This window comes from Peromyscus leucopus, chromosome 4 (genome assembly GCF_004664715.2).
Source record: "Peromyscus leucopus breed LL Stock chromosome 4, UCI_PerLeu_2.1, whole genome shotgun sequence".
NCBI classification, from domain to species: Eukaryota; Metazoa; Chordata; class Mammalia; order Rodentia; family Cricetidae; genus Peromyscus; species Peromyscus leucopus.
This window is the reverse complement of record NC_051066.1, coordinates 31,963,432-31,988,330: the sequence shown is the minus strand read 5'-3', so window position 1 is coordinate 31,988,330 and position 24,899 is coordinate 31,963,432. Positions and strand designations below refer to the sequence as shown.

At 36.9% G+C, this 24,899-nt stretch overlaps 1 protein-coding gene across 2 annotated transcripts in view; it reads right to left on the bottom strand.

The window, feature by feature from the left end:
- Nucleotides 1-24,899, bottom strand: part of Galnt13 (polypeptide N-acetylgalactosaminyltransferase 13) — a 581,705-nt gene that overhangs the window by 501,751 nt on the left and 55,055 nt on the right. The window contains exon 3 of one of the 2 annotated variants that reach the window (XM_028874800.2): nucleotides 7,032-7,271. The exons of the other annotated variant lie outside the window; for it this stretch is intronic. Coding sequence (XP_028730633.1) covers nucleotides 7,032-7,173 — 142 coding nt within the window. The 5' untranslated portion in view covers nucleotides 7,174-7,271. The remainder of the gene's footprint in view (nucleotides 1-7,031; nucleotides 7,272-24,899) is intronic. 2 annotated transcript variants of the gene reach the window in all.

Here is a 24,899-nt window from a genome sequence, read left to right as displayed (position 1 = left end):
TAAAGCTTCCAATATTGTTTTATTTTAATCATTCATCATTTCTGATTTTTTTCTCTCTATGATTTTCCTATATGAGTCAAATATCCACTAACTAGATCCTTTTCAAAATCCTTATTATCACTTCCTTGTGTAGACTAATTCCTCACACTCACTTGAAATGCCATTCCATTAGAAGCTCCTCCACTGAAAGCAATATTATCACACACATATGCAATGACATTTTCTAAGCCTCTGTGTAATAAAAGCACCATTGACATGGAAACACAAGGCCGATTATGGGAGGGAAAAAAGAGAGTTTCTAAACTATAAATTTGCTAAATTTGGATGGCAAATTAAATGATAAAGGCCAATGAAAGATATTTTTAAGTATTCAAAGCTAAGGCTATTCTTGTAACAACGAATTTGAAGCCCACCTTATCCATAATAATGCATTTATTTCTTTAAACCATGTACATAAATTCTATCATCATGGGAACACAGAAAACATAAATCAGACCATATATTAGCAATGCTAACTGAGCACTATAAGACAGGCACTATCTTCTGTAATAATGGTAGGAATGGACAAAATGAACAGAAAATTTACCTTTGTCACTTGTTTCTGATACAACACACCAATTTTATAACTTTGATTAGCAGTGGATGCTTCCAATTTGCCCATTGTCATTTTATTGGTTAGTTATTTAATAAGTGCCATCTCATCCTCTCAGTTCAGTTATCACTGTACTTATAGCCTTTACGGAAACGAAAGTTATATTTTCCCTTTAAATACATCGTCTCTTCCTGATTTTGCTGTCTTTATTTTATCCTTACACACACTAACTCCCCCTGATATCATACGATGGATATCCTGACATTCCATTTACATAATGCTCTTTTCTTGTCTCCTCGGTAAACATGAAAACAAGAACATGTCTTCTGGGCATTTCAGTGCCAATGTTTGCCTGTATGGTGAGTTGGCTGGTTTTTCAGTACTAGAGAATGAATCCAAGACCACATTTGTGCTAGGCATCTGGCCATTGAGCCAGATCTATATACCATGTCTTCTTTGTTATGATTTTATCATTAGCTCTGACATGAACCATCCCTCAACTAATGTTTATTAAATATATTATCTGATCTTACTTAATATTAAACAAAATATACTGTAAATCTAGCCAACTACTTATGGCTAGGGAGGTCATGACTTGTAGAAGACAATCTACTGCCACCACTTTCCTAAACCAGTATAATTTTCTACTACCTTCTAAACACTTATCCTTATACTCACAGACTCTCACCCCTCATTAAAGAAGCTTCCCTTTGCAATCGAAGAAGGCCATTACACAAGTCCACAACTAGTCAAAACATAGAGTGCAAGTGATCCTGGGATCCCATCTCCAACTGATACAACTACAACATAACTCCTGCATGTAAGGCTCGAAGCACATCCTACAAGAGGAGATAAAGAGATTGTATGAGCCAAAGGATCAGGAAGTCCATTGTGAGGTTGTGCCTTCTAGCTGTGATGGGAAAGCTACACTCACGAAATCCCAACAAAGTGAGTGCCTAAATAAGAACCAAAAAATGTGAGCAATTAACATCCCGATGTAGATGGAGAAATCACATGGGGCCGCATCCCTATGGGGAAAAGCTATAAGCAATTGATATCCACTGAAAGAGGAAGAATTGATCTTCCCCAGCAATGAATCCCTGATTGATTTTCCAATAGTAAGAGATTAGTCCTGGAATACACAAATGCAAGCAACACTGAACAGACTAGGCAGACTGTATTGGTATGCCTCCTCACTTACATGTATATGTAACAGCAATAGTTAAAGAAGAGGCCTTGAATTTGGAAGGAGCGTGGAAGGTAGATATGGAGGAGGTAGGAGTGAGGTAATGGGGTAATTATATTTGAAATAAACAAAAAAGAAAAATGAGTAATTACATTTTAGTGGTTTACTTAGGTAAACCAATAAATAAAAATGTTCATATACGTATGATATATACACTGTGGTGAACTAGGACTAGTATTTAAAATATCAAAATTAGGGATTGGAGATTTATCTCAGTGGTAGAGCGCTTGCCTAGCAAGTGCAAGGCCCTGGGTTCGGTTCTCAGCTCAAAAAAAAAAAAAAAGAAAAAAAGAAAAAAGAAAATATCAAAATTAAATTTTACAGTAAGGAAATAATTCTTGTTCTTAAGATTTTGCAGCATGAATAATTTAAAGGAGTTAATATTCTATTAGTTACCATCTAATTTGAATGGTTTTATAAATAGATAAAACTTAAACTGCTAATTATATAAATCAAGATAAAACTGCCACTACTATTACACTGTGTATTCCATTGTATTCTTCCAAGTGTCTGTGCATGATTAATGCACACTTTCTAACAAGTTTCAATAACATTGCTGCCCCTTAGGACATGTTAAAATTCCTTTCCAGTCACTCAAAGTCTTTTAAAATTTGTCTTCATTCTAGTTTTCAATGTAAAATATACTAATTCTTTTTATATCTGATTGAATTTTAATCAATTAATTTACTGATTTCATGGATCTTTACTTTTGCAAAGTATTTTATCCCTTCTGCAGCCACCTCACTCTCAAATTTCATGCAACTGCATAACTTTCATACTTCAAGAACTTTAATTCTGAAAATAGTTTTTCTGTTCAGCAGTCACTCCTTTCTGCTTTGTAAAGTACCTAGACTAGTAGGCTAGAATATGTGATTCTTAAAGACAATGGTCCATTTGATTGAATTTGTACATGACTCAGAGCATAGCCCAGTCCTTATGGATAAAAGAATTGTATCATTTGTTCCAGTTATTTTTTAATTATTTCTTTTATTTTTTGAGCTTCTAACATAAATACATCAATTCCCCCTTCCCTTTCCTTCCTCCAAGCCCTACCATATATACCCCTGATCTCTTCAAATCATATCGTCTTCTTTCATTAATAGTTGTTACATAAATTTATGCATATATGTATACATATTTATTTTTTTTTCTTTTTTTTTGATTTTTCAAGACAGGGTTTCTCTGTGTAGCTTTGCGCCTTTCCTGGGACTCACTTGGTAGCCCAGGCTGGCCTCGAACTCACAGAGATCCGCCTGCCTCTGCCTCCTGAGTGCTGGGATTAAAGGCGTGCACCACCACCGCCCGGCGTCATATTTATTCTTAAATATATAAATATATCCTGCTCAGTCTGTATAATATTACTTGTGTCTTCATTTTTACAGCTGACTACTTGGTATTGGATAACCAATTGGTGTGCTCTTCCCTGGGAAAGACTATTTCTCTGCTCTAGCATTCCTTAGTTCCCTATAGTTTTTTGTCTAGGATTGAGGCCTCCTGGGCTTTCCCCCATCTACTTTATCACATTTATTATTGTTGTCCTCATTCAGTTTATGTTTAGGCAGTCATGCTGCTGAGAGTTCATGAGTGTATCTATCATCTGTCATTAGTAGGAGACACAATATTACAGCAAACTCACTGACCATCTGGCTCTTACATTTTTTCTGTTCTGTCTTCCACAATGTTCCCTGAGCTATAAGTGCAGAAGTTTTTTTGTAGATGTATCCTTTTGGACTGGCTTCCAGAACTCTACATTTTGTTTCCTTGTGATTTTCCACTATGGTCCCCATTGGTTGTAGAGAGAAGTTTCTTTGATGAGGGGTGAGAACTGCACTTATCTGTGATTATGCTTGCTGTAGATTCTCCACCAAGATCCATGATGTCACTAGCCCTGGGTAGTTGGGTAAGTTTCCAGTACCAGGCATAATTTCCTTCTAGTTGAATTGGTCTTAAGTTCAACTAGAGAGTTATTAATTACCACAAAGTATAAATGCCCCTACTATAGTCATAGGGTTATCATGTCCAGCTGGTCATTGCCATAGTTCATAGGTTTAATAGGTGGGTAGAACTGTTGGTTGCTTTCTTCCTTTGGAGGTTTCTGGTACCATAAAAGCTAGCCCTCAGGTAGGAGGATTTCAGGTCAGTTCCAGATCAAGGGCCTCTGGATCCTGTGTCTGAAGTGCATGGTGTCTTTAGCAATATGATCTCATCTTCCACCTCTGAGAATCAATCAAGAGCAATACCAATAGCCTATAATGTTTTGGGAGTCTCTTGAACAACCCTTACCAACAACTCAAGGGATGGCGATTCATGCCTGCTGTTGTTTTGTTGTTGTTGTTAGATGATCTTTGGGTCTTGGAGGAAAAATTATCAGCCCAGATGTGAAAATTTCAATGAAACTACCTATGCATACCTATATAAAGGTTTACATGTATTACAGTTTGTTTTCTGTCTTTTTTTTTTTTACATAGATCCTTAATAGCATGAATCTTTATGGAATTTTTAGAAATCCTTACTGTTATTTTACCCACTTCTACTTCTGCATTTATCATACCTCTCTGTAGCTAAAAGTTTTCTGTGTCCTGCCTGGCCCGTGATCAGGACAAATCTCTCTCACCTGCCTGTCCCCCAGGCACTTGGACTCAAATGAATATACACAGGCTAATATTTTTAAACTATGGCCATGGCAAGCTTCTTGTTATCTACTTCTTATATCTTAAATTAACCCATTTCTATAAATCTATATTTTGCCACGTGGCTTGTGGCTGACCTGTATTTTACATCTTGCTTCTCATGGTGGCGGGTGGTAGAGTATCCTCTGTTCTCTGTCTTTCTCCTTCCCCTCGTAGTTAGAATGTCCCATCTAACCCTATGCTGCCTCACCACTGGCCAAACAGCTTTATTTATCAACCAATCAGAGCAACGCATATTCACAGCATACAGAATGACATAAACATCACCCTCTCCATATTTACAACCCCCACATTCTTCTCATTTCCCAAGTCAGATTTTTAAAGTAACAGCACATCAATATCATTACTAATTTTGAACTATACTTTCTCAAAATTTACTTAATATTAAGAATTTTACTTAACATTAAATTTATGCAATATTAAAACTTCAGAGACATGTCACTGGCCAGGAAAAATTTTACAAGGTATGCTTCCACCACCAGCCAAGTGAGGTTAGTAGGAAGACTGACTTTTATAAGAAATGTGTCTTCCAAGACACCACATTCAGTACTGTTAGGTCTCAAAGAAACCCAAGACAAATGGATGAAGATCCAGGACTCTGCAACAGGTAATGGAGATAGAGAGAGAGAGACTAGAGGCCAGAATCCTAGCTTCTCAGCTAGCCATTTGTCCTTGGTTTCCTGAAGACCTAACTAGCACCTTGATCTTAGATTTTCTAGTTTCTAGAACCATAAAAAACAAAACTCTGTTGTGTAGAAAACACCCAGCCTGTCTGTGTTGTCATAGTAGCCCTAATGGAACAGGACAACATTTTACAAATAAGTCAATGTTCACAAAATAAGCCCCAGAAGAAGCATTTTGCCTTGCAGCATCATATTTCACATTTGGAGATTTAAACACTGAATTAAAGACATAAATCAGCAAAGTTGCATGGTTTTGGTACTTGTAGAAAAGACCATTCTGGTTTTGCTGTGTCAGGTTATAGTATTTCTTGGTGACCAAACTAGATGTCTCCACTGCGCACATGATAAAGTGAGCATTCTGCACTGATATAATGCCTCAAACACACTTTCTCTTGCAGACAAGCAGCAGCTCCATGACTCCAGCAAAGAGGTGGAGAATGCTTATTCTAGAGTTTTCATTAAAGATCAGGAAATCTATGCCATGTCCATTGATCAAAAGTAGGGCTTGTAAGGTCCTCCTTATTGTGTAATAAAGGCTTAAAATGCACACAAACTATCTAAATGGAAATAGTGATCACTTATATAGTTCTCTCTCTCTCTCTCTCTCTCTCTCTCTCTCTCTCTCTCTCTCTCTCTCTCTCTCTCTCTATCAATTCTCTGTGTGAAGTCAAATCTATACTGAAAGGTGCAGATGGATTTTGAGAAGAGGAGGATACTCATAATGTTTCCAACTGAGCAAGATCATTTTAGCAAGATGTCCAAAGCACTCTGAACTAAAACTAATTTTCAGAAATACTCTATGCTTTCTAAGCTTCCTCAAGTTGAATAGTACAAATTAAATTCCATTTACCAGAACATTTTGACTAAAAAATAATCTTTAAACTGCTAAATTAAAAGTATATTACATCAATTAAGAAATGAAAGATTTTAACACAGTAATTTATAGATTCAAACATTTCAGCTTAAACTCAAAGGTAAATGCTTATTTTGTATGTATATATTATATATATTATTATTAAACATGAATCCATTATAATTCAAGGCATGGAACACCCTTGAGCACGTTTTGAACTTCGTAAGTCACATTTATTATGTGTATTTCAGAAATACACATACTTTGGGCCTTGATATCACAAAGAACAAAATAAAAAAAAAATATTTGCAGACACCTAAACTCATGCCTTCCTTGATAAGTCACCACTTAATACACATTATCATATTTGTTTAGAATTTGCTGCTTTCTAGTCATTGAAACTGCTCCTTAAAGAAGAAAATACTAGATAAAGTGACTTTATAATATGCCTAAAATTACTTTTGCCTTTAACCTGGAGCTAACACTCTGGCGGCCACAAGATGAATGTGGTCACTAATGTATATTGACTTAACAACTGACTTTAAAGCTGCTGTGGAAATTATATCATTGTCATATCAACTCTATCTCCAATTGTCTACAGTCTCCACATGTCTCACTCTAATATTTCCTTCCTGTATTATGTGCTTGATCTTTAAAGATGACTGGCTTCTTAGAGCCTAGACTTGAAATTCTGTCTAATCAGAACATTCCTCAAGTAATTCTTCATATACCTTCAGAGGACATTGGAATGGTAGAAATTGAAAGATATCTTAAAGAGTTTGGATAGCTACTGTCATTTCTTCCTAAAGGATACTTATGGCTACATAAGTATAACAACTTCCACGTAGTTAAATGTGCATGACAGTTCTGCTAAAATGCTCTTCTAATGTGATAAGGCAAAACTCATCTAGTTTGAGGATTTCCTGTTTTGTCATGCACCTGCACCTATTTCTTCATGAACACTCACCCCTCAGTGCAGGCAGCAGGGATCTCTCCTTCTTGTCATCACATTTGTTACACTCGCTGAAGTACAGGAGTAAGAAGACGTCAACAAGGACCCACATCAGCGACGTAGCCAGAACCACCTTGCAGTAGACAAATCTCCTCATGATTGATTTCTAGTTAACACAGAGAATGAAGACGAATGTTCCTGAGACAAATCTAAGCCACAGAGGTGAACTCCAGGACAAAAGCAGGATGCATCCCACTGTATTAGAACAAAAAAGAAAGAACTGTCATTATGATACAGGGAACTTTTACACAGAGCAACTAGAATACAAAAAAAAAAAAAAAAGACTCAGTTCATGCCCCCAGATATGCCAGCATCCAGGTCCTCAAATGCAAAACTAAAAGCCACTCTGACTTTACCATGCCGGGTAGCTCAGATGCTAACACATGGTCCCTGAACTCTCACTATGCTACTGGTTGAAACTTTGACACACTGTTTGATATCTTCAATTGGTATTGACCTTACCTTACACCTTATCATGCTGTCCTATATATCACTAGGATGTCAAGGAGCATGCTTCCAATTTACTCTGATAGAGTTCTTTTGGCAACCCAATATTGCATAGAAAAAGAAATCATCCTGAAATAACAATGTTCCACAGAGTCTAACAGCCAATACTTAGATAAACGGCAACTCTGAGTCCATTCACTTGCTAATACTTGAAGACCTTCTCTGCTTCCATTTTTCTAATCTGTGGAATAATGTTAACAATGCCACATCTAAAGATTTGATAGGATTAAGTGTGATCAAGTTTACAAAGGATGCTGGGGATAGGGGCAGGAGCACACACCTTTAACCCCAGCAATTGAGAGGCAGAGACAGGCAGATCTCTGAATTTAAAGCCAGCATGGTCTACAAAGTGAGTTTCAGGACAGTCAGGTCTACACAGAGAAACCATGAATGAAAAAAAAAAAAAGATTTTTGAAAAAGGCTCTTAGATGATCAATTTATCAGCAATTCATGAAATAAATCAACACTTGTTAGTCTTAAAAGTATCTGGTTTGTGGTCTACATAGAAAAATACAGAGGAGAAGTATATCTTGGCATAGATAGTGTGCATTTGAACTATTTATCAATGAGAAACAACATACTGATGAAAAATAAGCAAAATGATTATGCCTTGTAAAGAACAAAAAAAAGCTGCAAAATTCTTGAGAGACATCCAAAGAAATATAAATTAATGTCTTATACATATATTTATATTTATTGCATTGAGAAGCAACTATATAACTAGTTTCTGTATAACAAACACATCAGATCAAAAATTATCTGATATCATTTGCTATATTTAAAGTATCATCAAATATAGATCTGAATGGTAATGGGGATGGTGAGGAACTGAGAGGAATAGAGGGAGGGGAAATCATAATCAGAATATATTATGTAGGAAAAAATCTATTTTCAATTAAAGGAAAAACACTAGCAATCAAGTAGAGAGTGCTTGGTGAGCATGGGCAAGGACCTAAGTTCAATTTCCAGTACCAGGAAATAAAAAAATAAATTCCAAGTAAAGTATAAATTGTTAGATGTAAGATAAATAACACTGTTTTGGCAGAGATATTTTAGATGACAATATTAAATACAAAGACAATTGATATACTTCATGATTATGTTTCAAAATAGTAACACAAAGTACAATTTTCTAAGGTAAAGAGCTCTTTAAATTTATGATAACTGATTTAGTTGACTAAGACAACAGAAATGCTACTTATGATAGCCAATGGAAACTAGTAAAACGTTCAAATTCAAGATCCACAAAGTAAGAGTTAAAAATAAGTGGAGCATCCCCGTGTCTTTCTTGGGGTCCTGTTTTCCAGGTAGCCTCACTGGTGATGTGAGTAGCAGTCCAGTTATCCTTGTTCCACATCTAGTATCCTCCTATGAGTGAGTACATACCATATTTGTCTTTCTGAGTCTGGGTTACCTCACTCAGGATGATTTTTTCTAGATCCATCCATTTGCCTGCAAACCTCATGATGTCATTGTTTTTCTCTGCTGAGTAGTATTCCATTGTGTATATGTGCCACAATTTCTTTATCCATTCTTCAGTTGAAGGGCATCTAGGTTGTTTCCAGGTTTTGGCTATTACAAACAATGTTGATATAAACATAGCTGAGCAAGTGCTCTTGTGGTATGATTGAGCATTTCTTGGGTATATGCCCAAGAGTGGTTTGAGATCTACATGAACAGCCTGGACATGAGTGGGAGCAATGAACGGCGAGGGTCGAGGGAAAGAGAGCGGGAGATCCTAGCTGGATCAAGAACAGAGAGGGAGAACAAGGAATAGGAGACCATGGTAAATGAAGACCACATGAGAAAAGGAAGAAACAAAGTGCTAAAGAGGCCCACAGAAATCCACAAAGATACCCCCACAAAAGACTGCTGGCAATGGCTGAGAGACAGCTGGGACTGACCTACTCTGGTGATGGGATGGCCAAACACCCTAATAGTTGTGCCAGAAACCCCATCCAAGGACTGAGGAATCTTGATGCAGACATCCATGGTTAGGCCCCGGGTGGAACGCTGGGCGTCTAATTAGCAAGAAAGAGGAGGGTTTATATGAGCGAGAATTGTTGAAACCAAGGCTGGATAAAGCACAGGGACAAATAGCCAAATGAATGGAAACACATGAACTATGAACCAAAGGCTGAGGGGCCCCCAACTGGATCAGGCCCTCTGAATAGGTGAGACAGTCGATAGGCTTGATCTGTTTGGGAGGCATCTAGGCAGTGGTACCAGGTCCTGGGCTCGCTGCATGAGTTAGCTGTTTGAAACCTGGGACTTATACAGGGACTCTTGGCTCAATCTGGGAGGAGGGGGCTAGACCTGCCTGGACTGAGTCTATCAGGTTGATCTCAGTCCTCGGGGGTGGCCTTGATCTGGAGATGGTGGGTAAGGGGGGTGGACTGGGGGGAAGGGGAGGGGGCAGGAAGGGGAGAACAAGGAAATCTGTGGCTGTTATGTAGAACTGAATAGTATTGTAAAATAAAATAAATTTTTAAAAAAAGGGAAAAAAATAAGTAGAGCAAAGACTATAATTCCTGTCTGTCTGTCTTTCATTATTTATTTATTTACCTTTGTTGTTGGGTTTTGGGGTTTTTTTTCTTGTTTGTTTATTTTGTTTTTGATTTTTGAGACAGAGCTTCTCTATGTAATAGCACTGGCTGTGCTAGAAATCTCTTTGTAAACCAGGCTGGCCTCAAACTCACAGAGCTCCACCTACCCCTGCCTCCAAGTACTGGGATGAAAGGTATGTGCCACCACCACCCAGCTAAGACTCTAATTTCAATAACAACATAAAATTTGTATTTATTCAGATATATATGGATAAATATTTGCAAAAGGACAGAGATGAATCATATATGCAAAGCAAAAAAGTGCATAACATTTTGAGTTTGTTTTTCTTGAAAAGGTTGGAATATTATCTAGTACATTTCCTTTCTATTTTACTTTTATATAAAAATGACAGCTAAATATTAGAACTCAGCCTCCAGCCCTGGTAACCAGGGCACAACTCTCGTACTTGTATTCTTATCACTGTGTGTGTGTATTTCTAAACCTGTGATAGGAAACAACTGAGTCTATAAATTTTTCTCTTTCTTTAACTCTAAAATAGAATTCACCCCTTCAATTAATTGTGGGGAAAAAAACCCTATGGGAAAGTGTACATAACAACAATACGTACTGAATTGGCTCAACTTTCCCAGCAGAAACACCTTAGAATAAATGATCTAAAGAAAGGAGGAGCACTGCCCTTGGCTATCATCAAATGAAAACATGGCCTTAGGCATCTTGCCTCTCTGTGCACTTCCTTTTTATTGATAATGTCTTTCCTGCCCCATCCACCTCAGAAAGTGTTATGAGGCTCAAGCAAGATGAAGGAGAATTTTTTTAAGTATAATTATTTTTGCAACAAAATCTGAAATAACTTAATATTAAATATTAAAATGCCTAAGATAAGTCATTTCCTAATAGGAGCCAAGCAAGTGAGGTTATGAAGAATTTAATTTTAACCTCAGTTATGATAGAAAGTGAAATCACATCCTATTATGACTTCAAGCATTATTCAAATCATCCTCCATTCACAGCCTGTTTGATTTGTGCTGCAAAATCCACAGCACTGAGAGGGGTCCAACTCAACCATTTCAGTGATAAAACTTAGTTGTTGTATATTCTTGTCTAGTTATAAGACACTCTAGCCATATCTATTTCAAATTTCTAATTCTGTGTGTAACTTAGCTAAATCTCTATCTGGAAAGCAGCTTCTTATCCTCTGGTCCATGTGGAATAATTGTCTCATGTGTGTACTCTAATACTCCTGATGCAAACAAACCTGGTCAACTGGAAAGATGACAATACACATGCCGACTAACCAACATGTAAGCACAGTCGGTAGCCTGGGTTTATTTAAGAGAGTCAGCATCTGCATAAGAGAGTCAGCATCTTATGTTTTATTCCAATACGATCTTACTTATCTGCAAATATTGTTTTGTGTCTTAGGGAATGAAGAAAGCACACTGCTGTAGTATCTCTGACTGACTGATCCAGCAGGGAACATTAACAATCTGTACAAACAGGTTCATCTGGCTGTTTTCCTAAGAAGTTCAAAAATCTTTTAGTATTATTATTTCTCTGTCTATTTTTAATTCTTTCTTATTTTTCTTTGAGAAAAAATTGAGACAAAATCTCAGCTACATTTTCTCTGCGAACCTTGTGCTTAAAATCCTCTTGCCTCAACCTCTTGAGTGCAGAGACTTTAAGCACACAACAAACACCGTGCCTAGTAGCATTTTGCTTTGTCAGGTATTGCTCTAGGGAAAAAAACTTTTAAGACACAAAAAAACATCAAACACCCTTGCATACCTCCAATTCCCTTCTTTTTCAGCACATAAGTGATATTTTACAAGATATTATGGGACTTTTACTTAGAAATATGCAGTATTTCCTAACTTTATTATAAAAATAAAAATCTAGATAAAATTTAGGGGAGTTGGCAACAATTGTATAAAGAGAAAAGTCTAGATGGGTTAGTTTGTTTTGTTTTTTTTCAACCAGAAGGCTATTATTTCCCTGGGGAATCTAGCTTAGTTGCTATTAGGCATTTTTATCTGTAGGCATATATTCTCTTTAATAGAAAATTACATAATGGGAGAAATTTTTTTAATCTATTTTATGAGGCTGTACTTAAAGCTGCCAGAGCATTCTAGAAACTACTTTGAGAGTGCTGATAGAGCTTCCAGAAATTTGAGGTACTTTTCAAACTTTTAACATAGTAGATAACTACAAAAGCACTGGAAGTGAACAGCCATTATGCACATTTTCTTTATAAACCCATAAATCCAGGGACTAGAAATCAAAATTTATGCTGATTTAGATCCAGATATGACTGAAAAAATGACTGGCCTTTGTGTGGCTGAAGATAAAAAATTAATATACATCAGGAGAATCCACTCACAGGCAAAATTAAAAGTCTTCTTAGAAACTGCACCATAGCATAAGCGGGTTTTTTGGAGCCCAGTGCCCATGGTGAGACATCTTATACAGCCTTGGTTCAGGGGGAGGGGCTTGGACCTGCCTCAGCTGATTGTACCAGGCTCAGGTGATTCTCCATGGGAGGCCTTGCCTTGGAGGAGGTGGGAATGGGGGGTGGGTTGGGAGGGAAAGCTTGGGGGGCAGAAGGCAGAAGGAGAGGGGCATCTGTGGTTTGGATGTAAAATGAACATAAATTTCTTAATAATAAAAAAAGAAAAGAAAAGAAACTGCACCATATTAAAAGGTATATACTAAGACTCAAGGAGGCCAGTAAAGGTAAAATTAAATACATGCCTTTTGTGTAAAGATTATGGAATGAAAAGAAAGAAATGTTTCCTCACTTGTATCTGAGCAAAGGGAAAATGGGCCATAATATTAAATTCAACCAATATGAAACATCGTAGCAAATGCTTTGTGTGTGTGTGTGTGTGTGTGTGTGTGTGTGTGTGTGTTTATGTATTCACTTCGTTTTTCTGTCTATAAAACATAAGCAGTAACAGCTGCTTCAAAAGGCTGAGATAAATATGAATGGATTAAGGCATGTAAAACTCTTGCAACGTTGCCTGTGACATGGGAGGGACTCAACCTATCTTAGCTAGTAGTATTATTAATAATAGTAATATTATTTTTAGAACTACCATCAAATAAAGGAAAAGGCATGCGGACACTCATGAACCCTTGCAAACACACTGCATCTCCAGTACGTGACTGTTTAGGGACTTGAAAAATAAAACTATTATAAGGCAGAAATATTACATTTAATAAATGTATCCTCTGAAGACGTATGAATTACACAGATTTTATGATACTGAAAACTCATTAAAATTTGTGCACTTGAGATCTGTGCATTTTACTTCTATGAAAACTAAACTTCCTTTGTAAGGTAAAAACAGATCTCATGTCTAAGTATCCTGATTCTGTAATCTAATCAACTTTTGGTTTATCAAAGAAATTATAAAAGATAAAACAGCTTCCTTCTATTTGCAGCTCTTCTGATCTCATCCTGGACTTTTGTTCTCCATGTCACTCACTTGGGTCTCCTGGGATGTTTCTTAAATACACCAATTCCTAGCATGAGTACATACATACTCCTAGCTTAAGCTAGTGGTAAGTTGATGGACCCCTTGCCTTTATTCCCTATCAATACACACTAAAATAACACATATCCTCTTTTTATGCCCCTTATGTTTTTTTCTAAGCATCTATCTATAATGCATTTAAAAACTGATTTTCCCATTGTATCCTGACATTAAAAAACATTCTACACGAGAACAGGATTTCATATCTCCAATCTCTGTTCTTAATTCTTTAAAACATTTAAAACTATTGGAAATATTTTAAAACTCCAGCACTAGTCATCATAGAAAAGTTGATCTCACTCTTTCCACAGCTAACAAGGCCTATGTTGAATTCTTAATTCACAGTATCTCAGAATATGGCTATATGTGAAGATTGCTTTAAGAAAGTAATTATGGGCCAACAAGAGAGCTCTGCAAGTATAGATGCCTGTGGCCATGGCTGATGACCTGAATTCCATCCATTGATACCACAAGGTGGCAAGAAAGAGCCAGATCCCAAGAAATGTAACCTCATACACACACATGCACGCACGCACGCACGCACGCATGCACACACACACACACACCATTTTGAAAATACAAAATCTTTTTAAAAATAAGTAAGAAAATGAATGTAAGAAGAAAAATTGAGGTTAAATGAAGTGTTATGGGTGAGTCTTAATCCAATAATACTGAGAGTCCTTGTAGGAAGAGAAATGAACAAAAACAGGCAAGCCACAAGGAAATGTAGGCTGAAGAGAGCCATGTAGCAGACACAGAGAAAGCCCAAAAGGGGCCAGTGAGAATGCTCAGCAGGCTTGCCACCAAGTCTGATAACCTAAGGTTTATCCTTGGACCCACAAATGTGGTGAAAAGAGAGAACCGACTCTTGCAAGTTCTTCCCTGACATGTATGTGCCAAGGCACATGAGCCCACTCTGGGCCCTCACACACCAAATAAATAAAGTTAATTTTAAAAGAAATCTCTAAGAATAAAAGGAACTCCAGGAGAATAAAGTTCTATTGCTTAAGCCACTCAGTCTGTTATACATTGTAATGGAAGCCCCATCAAAGTAATAGACCAATTAACCAAATTTCCCCAGCCCTACTTTAATAAATAAGCAGGTAAACATAGGTACTCTCCATTCTGTGAGTAACACTGGCCAAAAAAACTTGGAGAGAAAAAGGTTTATCTGGTTTACAGATTATAGTCCATAATTGAGGGAAGCCAAGGCAAGGATTCAAGGTAAGAATGAGGCAGGAACTGAAGCAGAAACCATGGAAAAACACTTCTTACAAGCTTACTTCCTCTGACTTGTTCAGCTTGTTTTGTTATATAACAAAGGGCTGCCCAGGATTAGCACTGACCACAGTGGGCTGGGCCCTGGCACATCAATCATTAATCAAGAAAACACCCCACAAACTTGCCTCCAGGCCAATCTGATGGAGGCAATTCCTCAAGTGAGGTTCCTGATTCCCAGATGACTCTGGTTTCTTTCCAGTTATCTTTCCCATTTACTCACATTGTAAATCTATGAGCCCATACCACAGTGAACTCTCCCTATTTCACAATAATATTTCAGCAGTTCGAATACAAATCAATCCACCCCTTAGGCAATTTCCCACCTCCTTCCCCTTCCTCCTACTGCCATCTCCATGTTTGTTACTCACAACTCATCACCGGGCTTCTAAGTTAGCAGACCAGATTAAATGCAACCAGAAAATTTTTCATACTGCCAGACTGAATGCATCTACTTGCTTACTTCTATCACCACCCATGGATCTGCAAGTACAACTGTTTCAATGGATTAAGTGTCCTTTCACAGTGTAATACATCTGCTCTTACATATTCAAATATTTTATTGATGTGCATGTCTTGTCTGATTCAGTTTATCGACTATGATGGGTCCTTGTCACTATACAAAAATCCTAACATTAACAATTATGTTAAAACAAATTAATTTGATCCTATATCTCCCTTCAGCTGCAGCTATATTCATCTGTTTACATTTATTTGGGGGAATAAGCAGATCTCAGGCCCCTATTTTGTGTGAACATCTTGTGCTTATGTTTAAAATGTGTGTTTATCCATATGAAGTTGAGAGTTTTTCTTTCAAGGTCTGTAAAATTATGTTGAAATATTTGTGGGGGATTGCATTGAATCTGTAGACTCCTTTTGGTAGATAGTTATTTTTTATTATGTTACTACTACTGATCCATGAGCATGGGAAATCCTTCCATCTTCTGATATCTTCTTCTTCAGGTTTTTCTTCAGTGACTCAAATTTTTTATCATACAAGTCTTTCACTTGCTTGGTAAGAGTTAACTCTCTGTTTTGGTCTAAACAGACACATACCATTTATTTATTTATTTACCTACATCAAGGCTTTTGTGTCTGTTTCCTAAGAATAAGGTAATTTTGTTCATATAATAAAAGAATAATTATGAAAATCAAGACATTTGCAACACCATGGTACTTTTTTTTTGTCTCACAGTATATAGCTTCAACTGTAGATTCATTTATTTCTCTTGTTTTAAATTTATTTTAAGCCGGGCGGTGGTGGCACACACCTTTAATCCCAGCACTCGGGAGGCAGAGCCAGGCGGATCTCTGTGAGTTCGAGGCCAGCCTGGGCTACCAAGTGAGTTCCAGGAAAGGAGCAAAGCTACACAGAGAAACCCTGTCTCGAAAAACAAAAAAAAAAAAAAAAAAAAAAAAAAAAAATGTGCACTATTTACTGTGACTTGTCCTGAAATTCTTGTGATATTTTCAAGGACTCGCTTCATCCAGTAGAGATCGGGACAGGAAACTCCCTAGGCTACAGGCCACAGTGTGGGGCTATCATGAGATATTAGTTGCACCCTTATTCTGTCTTGCAAGTAGTTAGTCTGTTTAATCCTTTGTTTTCTGATCCAAAATTCACCTAGCATTGAATGAGTACCTCAGGTGAAAATGTTCCCAATTACAAAATTGTAAACTCAACACAGGGGCTGCAATCTCAAAAGACCTGCTTCATTGTGGTTTTCATCCTCTCACCTCTTTGTGGGCTATTGTAGAGCATCATTGAAATTTATCTTCTAAGGGTGATCTGCTGCTCCATAAATATGTCATCAGTCTCATAAATATTCATAAACATTTCTTAAAAACAATGCCAAACCTACCAATTGGCAATTCCTCCTTCAAGATAGCCTAGCTAGTCTCTCTCAGAAGATACGCTTTGCCTCACTTTGCTAAATAATATCCTACTTGTACTGTCTGTGTCTCTCAGCTGAATTCTTCCCTTCAAGAATATAATGAGGAAGATATTCACTCAGTAATGTAAACACATCATGTGACAGTAAGTTTCATGAAAGATTAATGTATAACCACAATGTGCATATCCCTATCATCCCATTCTCTCTTAAAGTACACAGGTTGAGCACCTGCTATGGTAAGAAAATCTTAATTAATTTGAATTAAGTTGGCCAGTTCTAATAATCAACTCAATCATTGTCTTCCATAGTCCTAAGCAACATGTGACAGTGACATCTCTAGCAAAAAGGGCCTGTTATCGATCCATCGGTAAGAGAGCTTGTAGTATAAGCATGAGGGCCTCATTTGGATGCCCAGTGCCCTTTAAAAGCCAGGCATACTGCCCATGGAGGCCAGAAGAGGAAATGAAGATACAGAAGATTGTGGGCCACCGTATGGGCACTGGGAATTGAACCTGGGTCCTCTGTAAGAGCAGCCAGTGTTCCTAACCACAGAGCCACTCCTTCAGCCCCTGCTCCAATTCCTAAGTATGTTTTTTGCTGTCCTTTTTTTCAGGTCAACTATCTTGAAATTCTTCTTTTTTTTTTTCAATTTGCCATTCTCTGTGCCTCTTACTTTCTCTCATTTATCTCCAACAACACTTTCTCTCTACTAGAACACAGGATAGCCAGGAAATCCCTTTTATAGGAGAGAATACATCTTGATTTATGGGACTGATATATCTGTATCAGTAAATTTTGATGAAATTTTAGAATTTTTTCTCCAAACTGATACTTTCCATTAACTCTTTCTAGGCCTGAAATAAGATAAAAGGCTGGGTGTAGCCACCCATGTGACGGGAGCCCTAGGAGAAGAAAGAGACAAGAGAACCACTCCAGTTTGTTGGACACTCCCCTAGCCAACGAACTGCAGATTCAGTGAGAGGCCTTGTCTCCGGGGCTGAGGTAGAATGGGATAGAGGAGGACAACCAGGGTTTCCCTCTGGCCTCTGCTTATATACACTCATAAAGCATGAACACACACGTATTTTTAATGTCATATTCCTTTTTAGAAATATTTTTCTTTTCTATCCCACATCAGATCTACCTTAGTCTTTACTATCCCACTGCCACCACTGTAGATCAATGCAACACCATCCGATGAATATTTTTAAAGTCTCATTGTGATATAATTCAATTTTACAATTAGCTCATTTAAGGCTTTCAATGTTGTATATTTATTACATTTAACTCTAATGCATACAAAGTCTGATTCAAAGTAATAGATGACTAAAAAACAGGAGAAATCCTACTTACTGACTTATGACTCTAAAGCTTGTGGTCGTATGTCAAGCTCATTTCTGGTACAGCAAAAAGTATGATGCAGTCTAGAGAAATACGAACTGGGGAGAAGCACTCCCTGTTGTACTATGTGTTTGTACATGGAGGACAATGGACTATGATCAATCTCTCCATTGGGAATTGGAATTGCTTGTTACCTACTTCACTGTTAACAAAAGATCAGATGATTTTAAACCTTGCTCTATTAGTGATAGATAGTAGACTACCCTTAAAGCATACCATAACCATACATATCATCATTCCTGATGAGATGTATTTATAGTATGTGAGTCAAGGACAAGGAAGCTGAAGCTGCAGATTGGCTTCATTCCGCTGCTTGAAATTCTTTTCACATTAGTCTTAAGACTGTATGAAAAAACAATGAATGGATTTGCTCCTAACATCTTTCAGATTAATGACGTGTAGAGTCATTAATACTCTACATACTCATGTGAAAATTCAGCAGAAGCCAGGATATTGGGTGACCAAAGCATAAAACTCACCACGCAATCCTTTTCCTATCTCCCCAACGTCTATACTTCCTAATGGCTATGCCAAGAACTGATGGTTTCAAATATTGTTTACCAGACTATTTTGATAGTTGCCTTGGCAGTGAGCAATCGTGAGGAATTAAGTGAAATGCACACTCCAGAAGAAAGAGAAAAGTTTTTCTACTTGCTATGAAATGGTGGGTCTACCCAAAATGATTTCTGACATTGTTATTTGTTTTTGTTGCTGTTATTGTTGTTGTTTGTGTGTATGTGTGTGTATATGTGGTTCCTTTGGTGTTATACTATTGTTTTAATGCAGCACAATCTAGTTATTATGCAGATATAATTGAGTCTGGTCACAAAGGCTCCATGAGATTTAAGAGCAAGTAGAACACATACAAGTGCACTGGTATGCACCCTACTCACTGTGCCATGAGTAAAAAAGAAAAAAAAAAATGTCTTTTGCTCTAATGTAGGAATTTGTTCTGCCAATATCCATGAAACAGCAAGAAGCTAACATATGTAAGCAAATTGTTGCTACATTTTAAGTACATTAAAATCATATTCCAGACCCTTCGTAACCTGAGAGAATCATACACACACACACACACACACACACACACACACACAAACAAACACACACACACACACACACACACACACACACACACCAAAAAAAATCAGGCAGTATATGTAGTTAGGCATTGTCATATGTACAGATAATTTATAGAAAGATACACTAAATAACATTAGTGTGAAGGTTTGAACAAGAATGGCCTTTCTTGTCTCATATATTTGAATGCTTAGTCATCCAAGAGTGGAAATACTTCAGCAGGATTAGGAGGTGTGGCCTTGTTGAAGTGGGTATGGCCTTGTTGGAGGAAGTGTGTCACTGGGCATGAGTTTGAAGTTTCAAAACCCAAGCCGGGTGGTGTCTCTTTCCTTGCCTGTGGATCTAGATGTTAAATTCTTAGCTACCTCTGCAACACCATGTTTGCCTGTGTGCCTCCATGCTCCCCACCATGATGATAAATGGACTGAACCTCAGAAACTGTAAGCCAGCCCTAATTAAATATTTTCTTTTATACAGTTTGCTGTTTTGGTGTCTCTTCACAGACACAGAACACTGACTAAGATAGAAGTTGGTACCAGGATAGTGAGGTATTGCTGTGAGAGACCTGTCTATGTTTTGGGGAGGACTGTGGAAAGACCTTGGAACTTTGGACTAGAAAAGCCACTGAATGTTGAGATCTCAGTGGGCTATTCTGTATGAGCTTGGAAGATTAAGAATGTTGTGGGCAATGCAGACAATGGGGGCCTGGCTTATGAAGTTTCAAAGGAAAGTTTAAAGATCCTATCAAGACAATTTGTTATTTTAAATTAATATTCTTTGTTCTGGTTAGTTAGGGCTTAAGAATCAGCTGCAATTAACAAGATGCCAGAATCACTAAAGGGAAGTATTTGCTTTGCTGGGATAATCGATGCTAGTTAGTTGGAGCTGAGAAATTAGTGGTGACTGAGACTGGTAGGAAGAAGTATAGTATCAAAAGACCCCCTCATTTTGGAGATGCCACCACCATAGAATTATCACCAAGCACAGCAATGGTGTAGTGGATCCAGCCAGAACCTAGAAGAAAAGCTGTGTGTGCTGCAGATATCAGAGCTAGAGAAGCAGTTCAAACCCTTCAGAGGAGCCCAGATTGTTAGTGGATCCCAGACATTGGACATTGTGTAATTAACACTGTTTTGAGTTTGGTTTTGCTTTGATCTGATATTGACTTGACCTGCATCTTCCTTCTTAAAATAAGTAAGTATTTAACTTAATGTTGGTTTTTACAAAAGTCCACAGTTCAGAGATTTTGAACTTTTAAAAGAGATTTTTGTCCTTGCTTTTATAGTAGTGAGAAAAAAAGAGATTTTGGATTTTTAAAGAGGTGGAGATTTTAAAGGGACTGAACTTTAAGGTGTTTGAATTTGTAAAGACTGTGAAACTTTAAAAGTTATTTGGGCTTTTAATATGAGATCTAGGGGATGAATGAGGTTACGGCTTAATGGTGATGTGTTTGTGTGTCAAGTTGACAAAGGGTCAATTGTGCCAGATAGTTTTATGTCAACTTGACACAAGCCAAATCATTCTGAGATGAGTGAACTTCAATTAAGAAAAAGACTCCATAAGATTAGGCTGTAGCAACCCTGTGGGGCATTTTCTTAATTAGTGATTGATGGGGACTAGAGGCAGGCCTTTGTGTGTGTTACCATCCCTGCTTCTATAAGAAGCAGACTGAGCAAGGCATAAGGAGCAAGCCATTAAGCAGCACTCCTCCATGGACTCTGCTTTAGCTCCTGTCTTCAGGTTCCTGACCTGTGTGAGTTACTCTACTGACTCCTTTGAGGATGAACTCTAATGTGGAAGCATAAGCCAAATAAACCCTTTCTTCCCCAAGTTTCTTTGGTCATGGTGTTTCATCACAGCCATAGTAACTCAACTAAGAAAAGTTGGTACCAGAAGAGGGACTTTGTGCTGAGGTCATCACTCCCTTTATTCCATTTTGCATAAGGAATAAGTTTTTTTTAAACTTTCATCTTGAACACTAACTAGACCTAGATGAATTACACTTAGCAATGCTTCTTTTCTCCTCAAACTGTACATTTTGTATTTTATTCTTGAAGTTGGCCTAAAAGCATTTTGCATTATAAGCCTATGGGAGCCAGGGAATGGAATGTGGTGCTTTGAATAAGAATGGGTCCCCATAGGCTCATATATTTGAATGCTTAGTAATCAGAAAGTGATACTACTTGAGAAGGATTAGGAAGTATGGCCTTGTTAGAGTGGGTGTGACCTTGTTGGAAGAAATAAGTCACTGAGGGGTAGGTTTTGAGATTTCAAAACTCCAAGCTAGGCTCAGTATCATTCACTTGCTGCTGCCTGCAGATCCAAATGTGAAAATCTCAGCTATTTCTCCAGCACCATGTCTGACTGAATGTTGCCATGCTCCCTGCCATTACAATAATGAACTGTAAGCAAACCCCAATTAAATGCTTTCTTTTATAAGAGTGCTCACAGTCATGTTGTCTCTTCACAGCAATAAGACACTGACTAAAACAATTAGTAATCTCTTAGCATTAAAATTGAGATATATTTTCAATTGTGTTTAAAAAATTTTTTAGAATGTAACAGTTATCTAAAAAGTAAAGTATTACTTTTATGCATCCTATAGAGATAAGCAAGTGTTAGACAGGTATTAACACTATGTAAGGCACCAAAGATAAAAATATCTAAGATAACATACTTGTTTCATTCTGTTAATATCCAGTAAGGATGGGGGAAAATGGGAACACTGGAGTAGGGATTGTGAAGGAAATAGAGGTGAAATGTTTACAAGGTGTGGAACTCTTGTTAAGTGACACTTTCATTACATAATTATTACTATGGAAAGAATGTAACCACAAGGAATAAACGGCTTCATAATGAGTCAGAGAATGGTAGCCTTACAGAAAATATTCACAAGACTGTAGCACACTGAAAACGCCTGGCTGTTTCCAGTGTGGCTTTGAACTCACAGAGATCCAGACAGATCTTTGCCTTTGGAATGCTAGGCAAATGTGTGTGTGCCAACATTTTCTGGCCTCTATGTCTATCTAGCGGCTGTTCTATTTTCTGACCCCAGATAAGTTTATTAAGGTGCACAATATATTAGGGAATACAATATCACCACACAAGACAGCAACATTCATATAAGGAATCAACGTGTGTCATTGTACATTAATCTTTCCACAACAAGTGCACACTGTATATCTCTATCTACTCTACTGAGATGCTGTACCTGTCGAAAGCCAAATACATCATAAGGTGATTCTACTAGTAATAGATTATTATTAAATGATAAGGCAATTAAGTCTACATAAAGGATACTTATGAAAAGCAATGTATGTCCATCTCAAAGATAATAAAATTAAGTTATTTGAAAGAACTCATCAACTTGAAACTTACTCAAAAAGCATTGGTGTTTTTAGTGCCTATAAACATTTATCTTAGAACCTGGCAGTCATGGTTCAAGTTCATTCATTAGTAGTCACCAAGATACAAAAAAAAAAAAAAAAATCTAAAATGTCCAACTATATATAAAACCTAGAGATTTTAGAGATTTAAGACAACACTAGAATGTTAAAAGAAAACAAATGCTTTTATTGAATGACTGAACAATTATACAATCTTAGAGTCAGTTTCTAGCTAACCTTAAGGCCTCTAATTTTTTCTTGATCAAAAGAAAAAGTAAAGGAATGTATTACAAGTGCTTTCTTAGAAATGTGGAGGGTATAAGGCTTATTTCTTACCTAGGTGTTCTCTTCAAAAGAAGTACATTCAGTTGTATAAAATAGTGGAGAGTGATCTACAGTACAACATAAAATTATCGGAGTTACTCTGACTGCCCTGAGTAGTAATTAATGACAGATTCAAAGAAAGAGAAGTTATGAAAAAAAAAAAAAAAAACGGAATTCTAAGGCACTAAGGAACCCCAGCACCTAAAACAAGAGGGCACAGAAGTGAGCTTTCCACAGATTACTCTAGGGTATATATACTCCAACTGCATAAATGTAAATGAAAATGGATTCACTTGCTTATGTATTTAAGTAATTGTTAAATAGAACTTATCAATAGGGAAAAATGCATGCCTTCTTAAAACTAGCTATAGAAGTGCTAATGGATTATGTATTTAATTGCTTCTATTCAAAAAACCCTCATTAAACATTATACAGACTTACATGTTAATTTGTTTTACTGGATTTGTTTCTTGAAATTTTCCTAATGAAGCTATTATTAATCATATATTAAGTGCTGAAAAGACAGGCAATTAGAAGGAAGAAGTAAATAAGGAAATAAGGAACTAAATAATTGGAATATTGAATAAATAGTCTCCAATTAATTAACAGCAAAATAGAAGTACTATATCCCCAAAGAGTCAAAATGTGTGTTTTTATTAGCAAAGTAACTTTGTAATATAGCATCCGTAAAACTATAACTAGTTGACTAGTCTATATAGTTAAGTATAAAACAGTGCATAATCTAATTTTAGCAAACACAGAAAGGCTATAAGATAAAGAAATTTGCTAAAATGCATAAGGAAAAGAAACATTCATCATGAATTTACAAGATTTACAACTAAAACAGGGACTAACATTATGTGTTCAAGTACATAGTTAGCCAATCCATAAGCATAGCAATTCTTTTCCTATCAGCAGCATCATTTAACTGAAATTGTGCTAAGAACTAAATATTGAAATAAAATTTTGTTTTCAACAAAATTCTGGTTTAGGGGATTCAAAGTGTCTTAGCTAATTTGAAGGAGTAAATGTAAACCAATTAAAAATATATTTTGGGCCGGGCAGTGGAGGCGCACGCCTTTAATCCCAGCACTCGGGAGGCAGAGCCAGGCGGATCTCTGTGAGTTCGAGACCAGCCTGGACTACCAAGTGAGTCCCAGGAAAAGGCACAAAGCTACACAGAGAAACCCTGTCTCGACAAACCAAATATATATATATATATTTGGAAAGAAATGGGTTTATTAAAAGTAATAGTTTTTTAACCTACTTTATTTATTTATTGAAAGCCACATGATTTGAATTGGCAATTTTCCTATCAAAAATTCTTTTAAAATTTCCATGTATGGCCAGGCAGTGGTGGCACACGCCTTTAGTCCTAGCACTTGGGAGGCAGAGGCAGGTGGATCTTTGTGAGTTTGAGGCCAGCCTGGTCTACAGAGCGAGATCCAGGAAAGGCACAAAGCTACACAGAGAAACCCTGTCTCGAAAAACAAAACAAAAATTTCCATGTTAGAGAAAAGACCTTAATTTCAAGATATTTTAACTACACTGTTAGTTAAAAGTAAATAATATAAGCACATCTAGATATGGTTAATTGATAGCATGCTACATTGCTATAAGAGATATATGAAAATTTTTAGTATCATAAATGCTAATGACAATATAAATAACTCAAGATGTCCCTATTTATTCCTTATGAAGGTAACTGTTTCAAATATATTCACATCGGAGTATTGGGAAAGTAGACAAGGCTGTCAGGGTTTTCTTAACACTACTTTTGTTATAATTGTTTTTTCTATATATAATCCAGAAGTGGTATATATTACCTGATGATAGAGAAAACATACATCT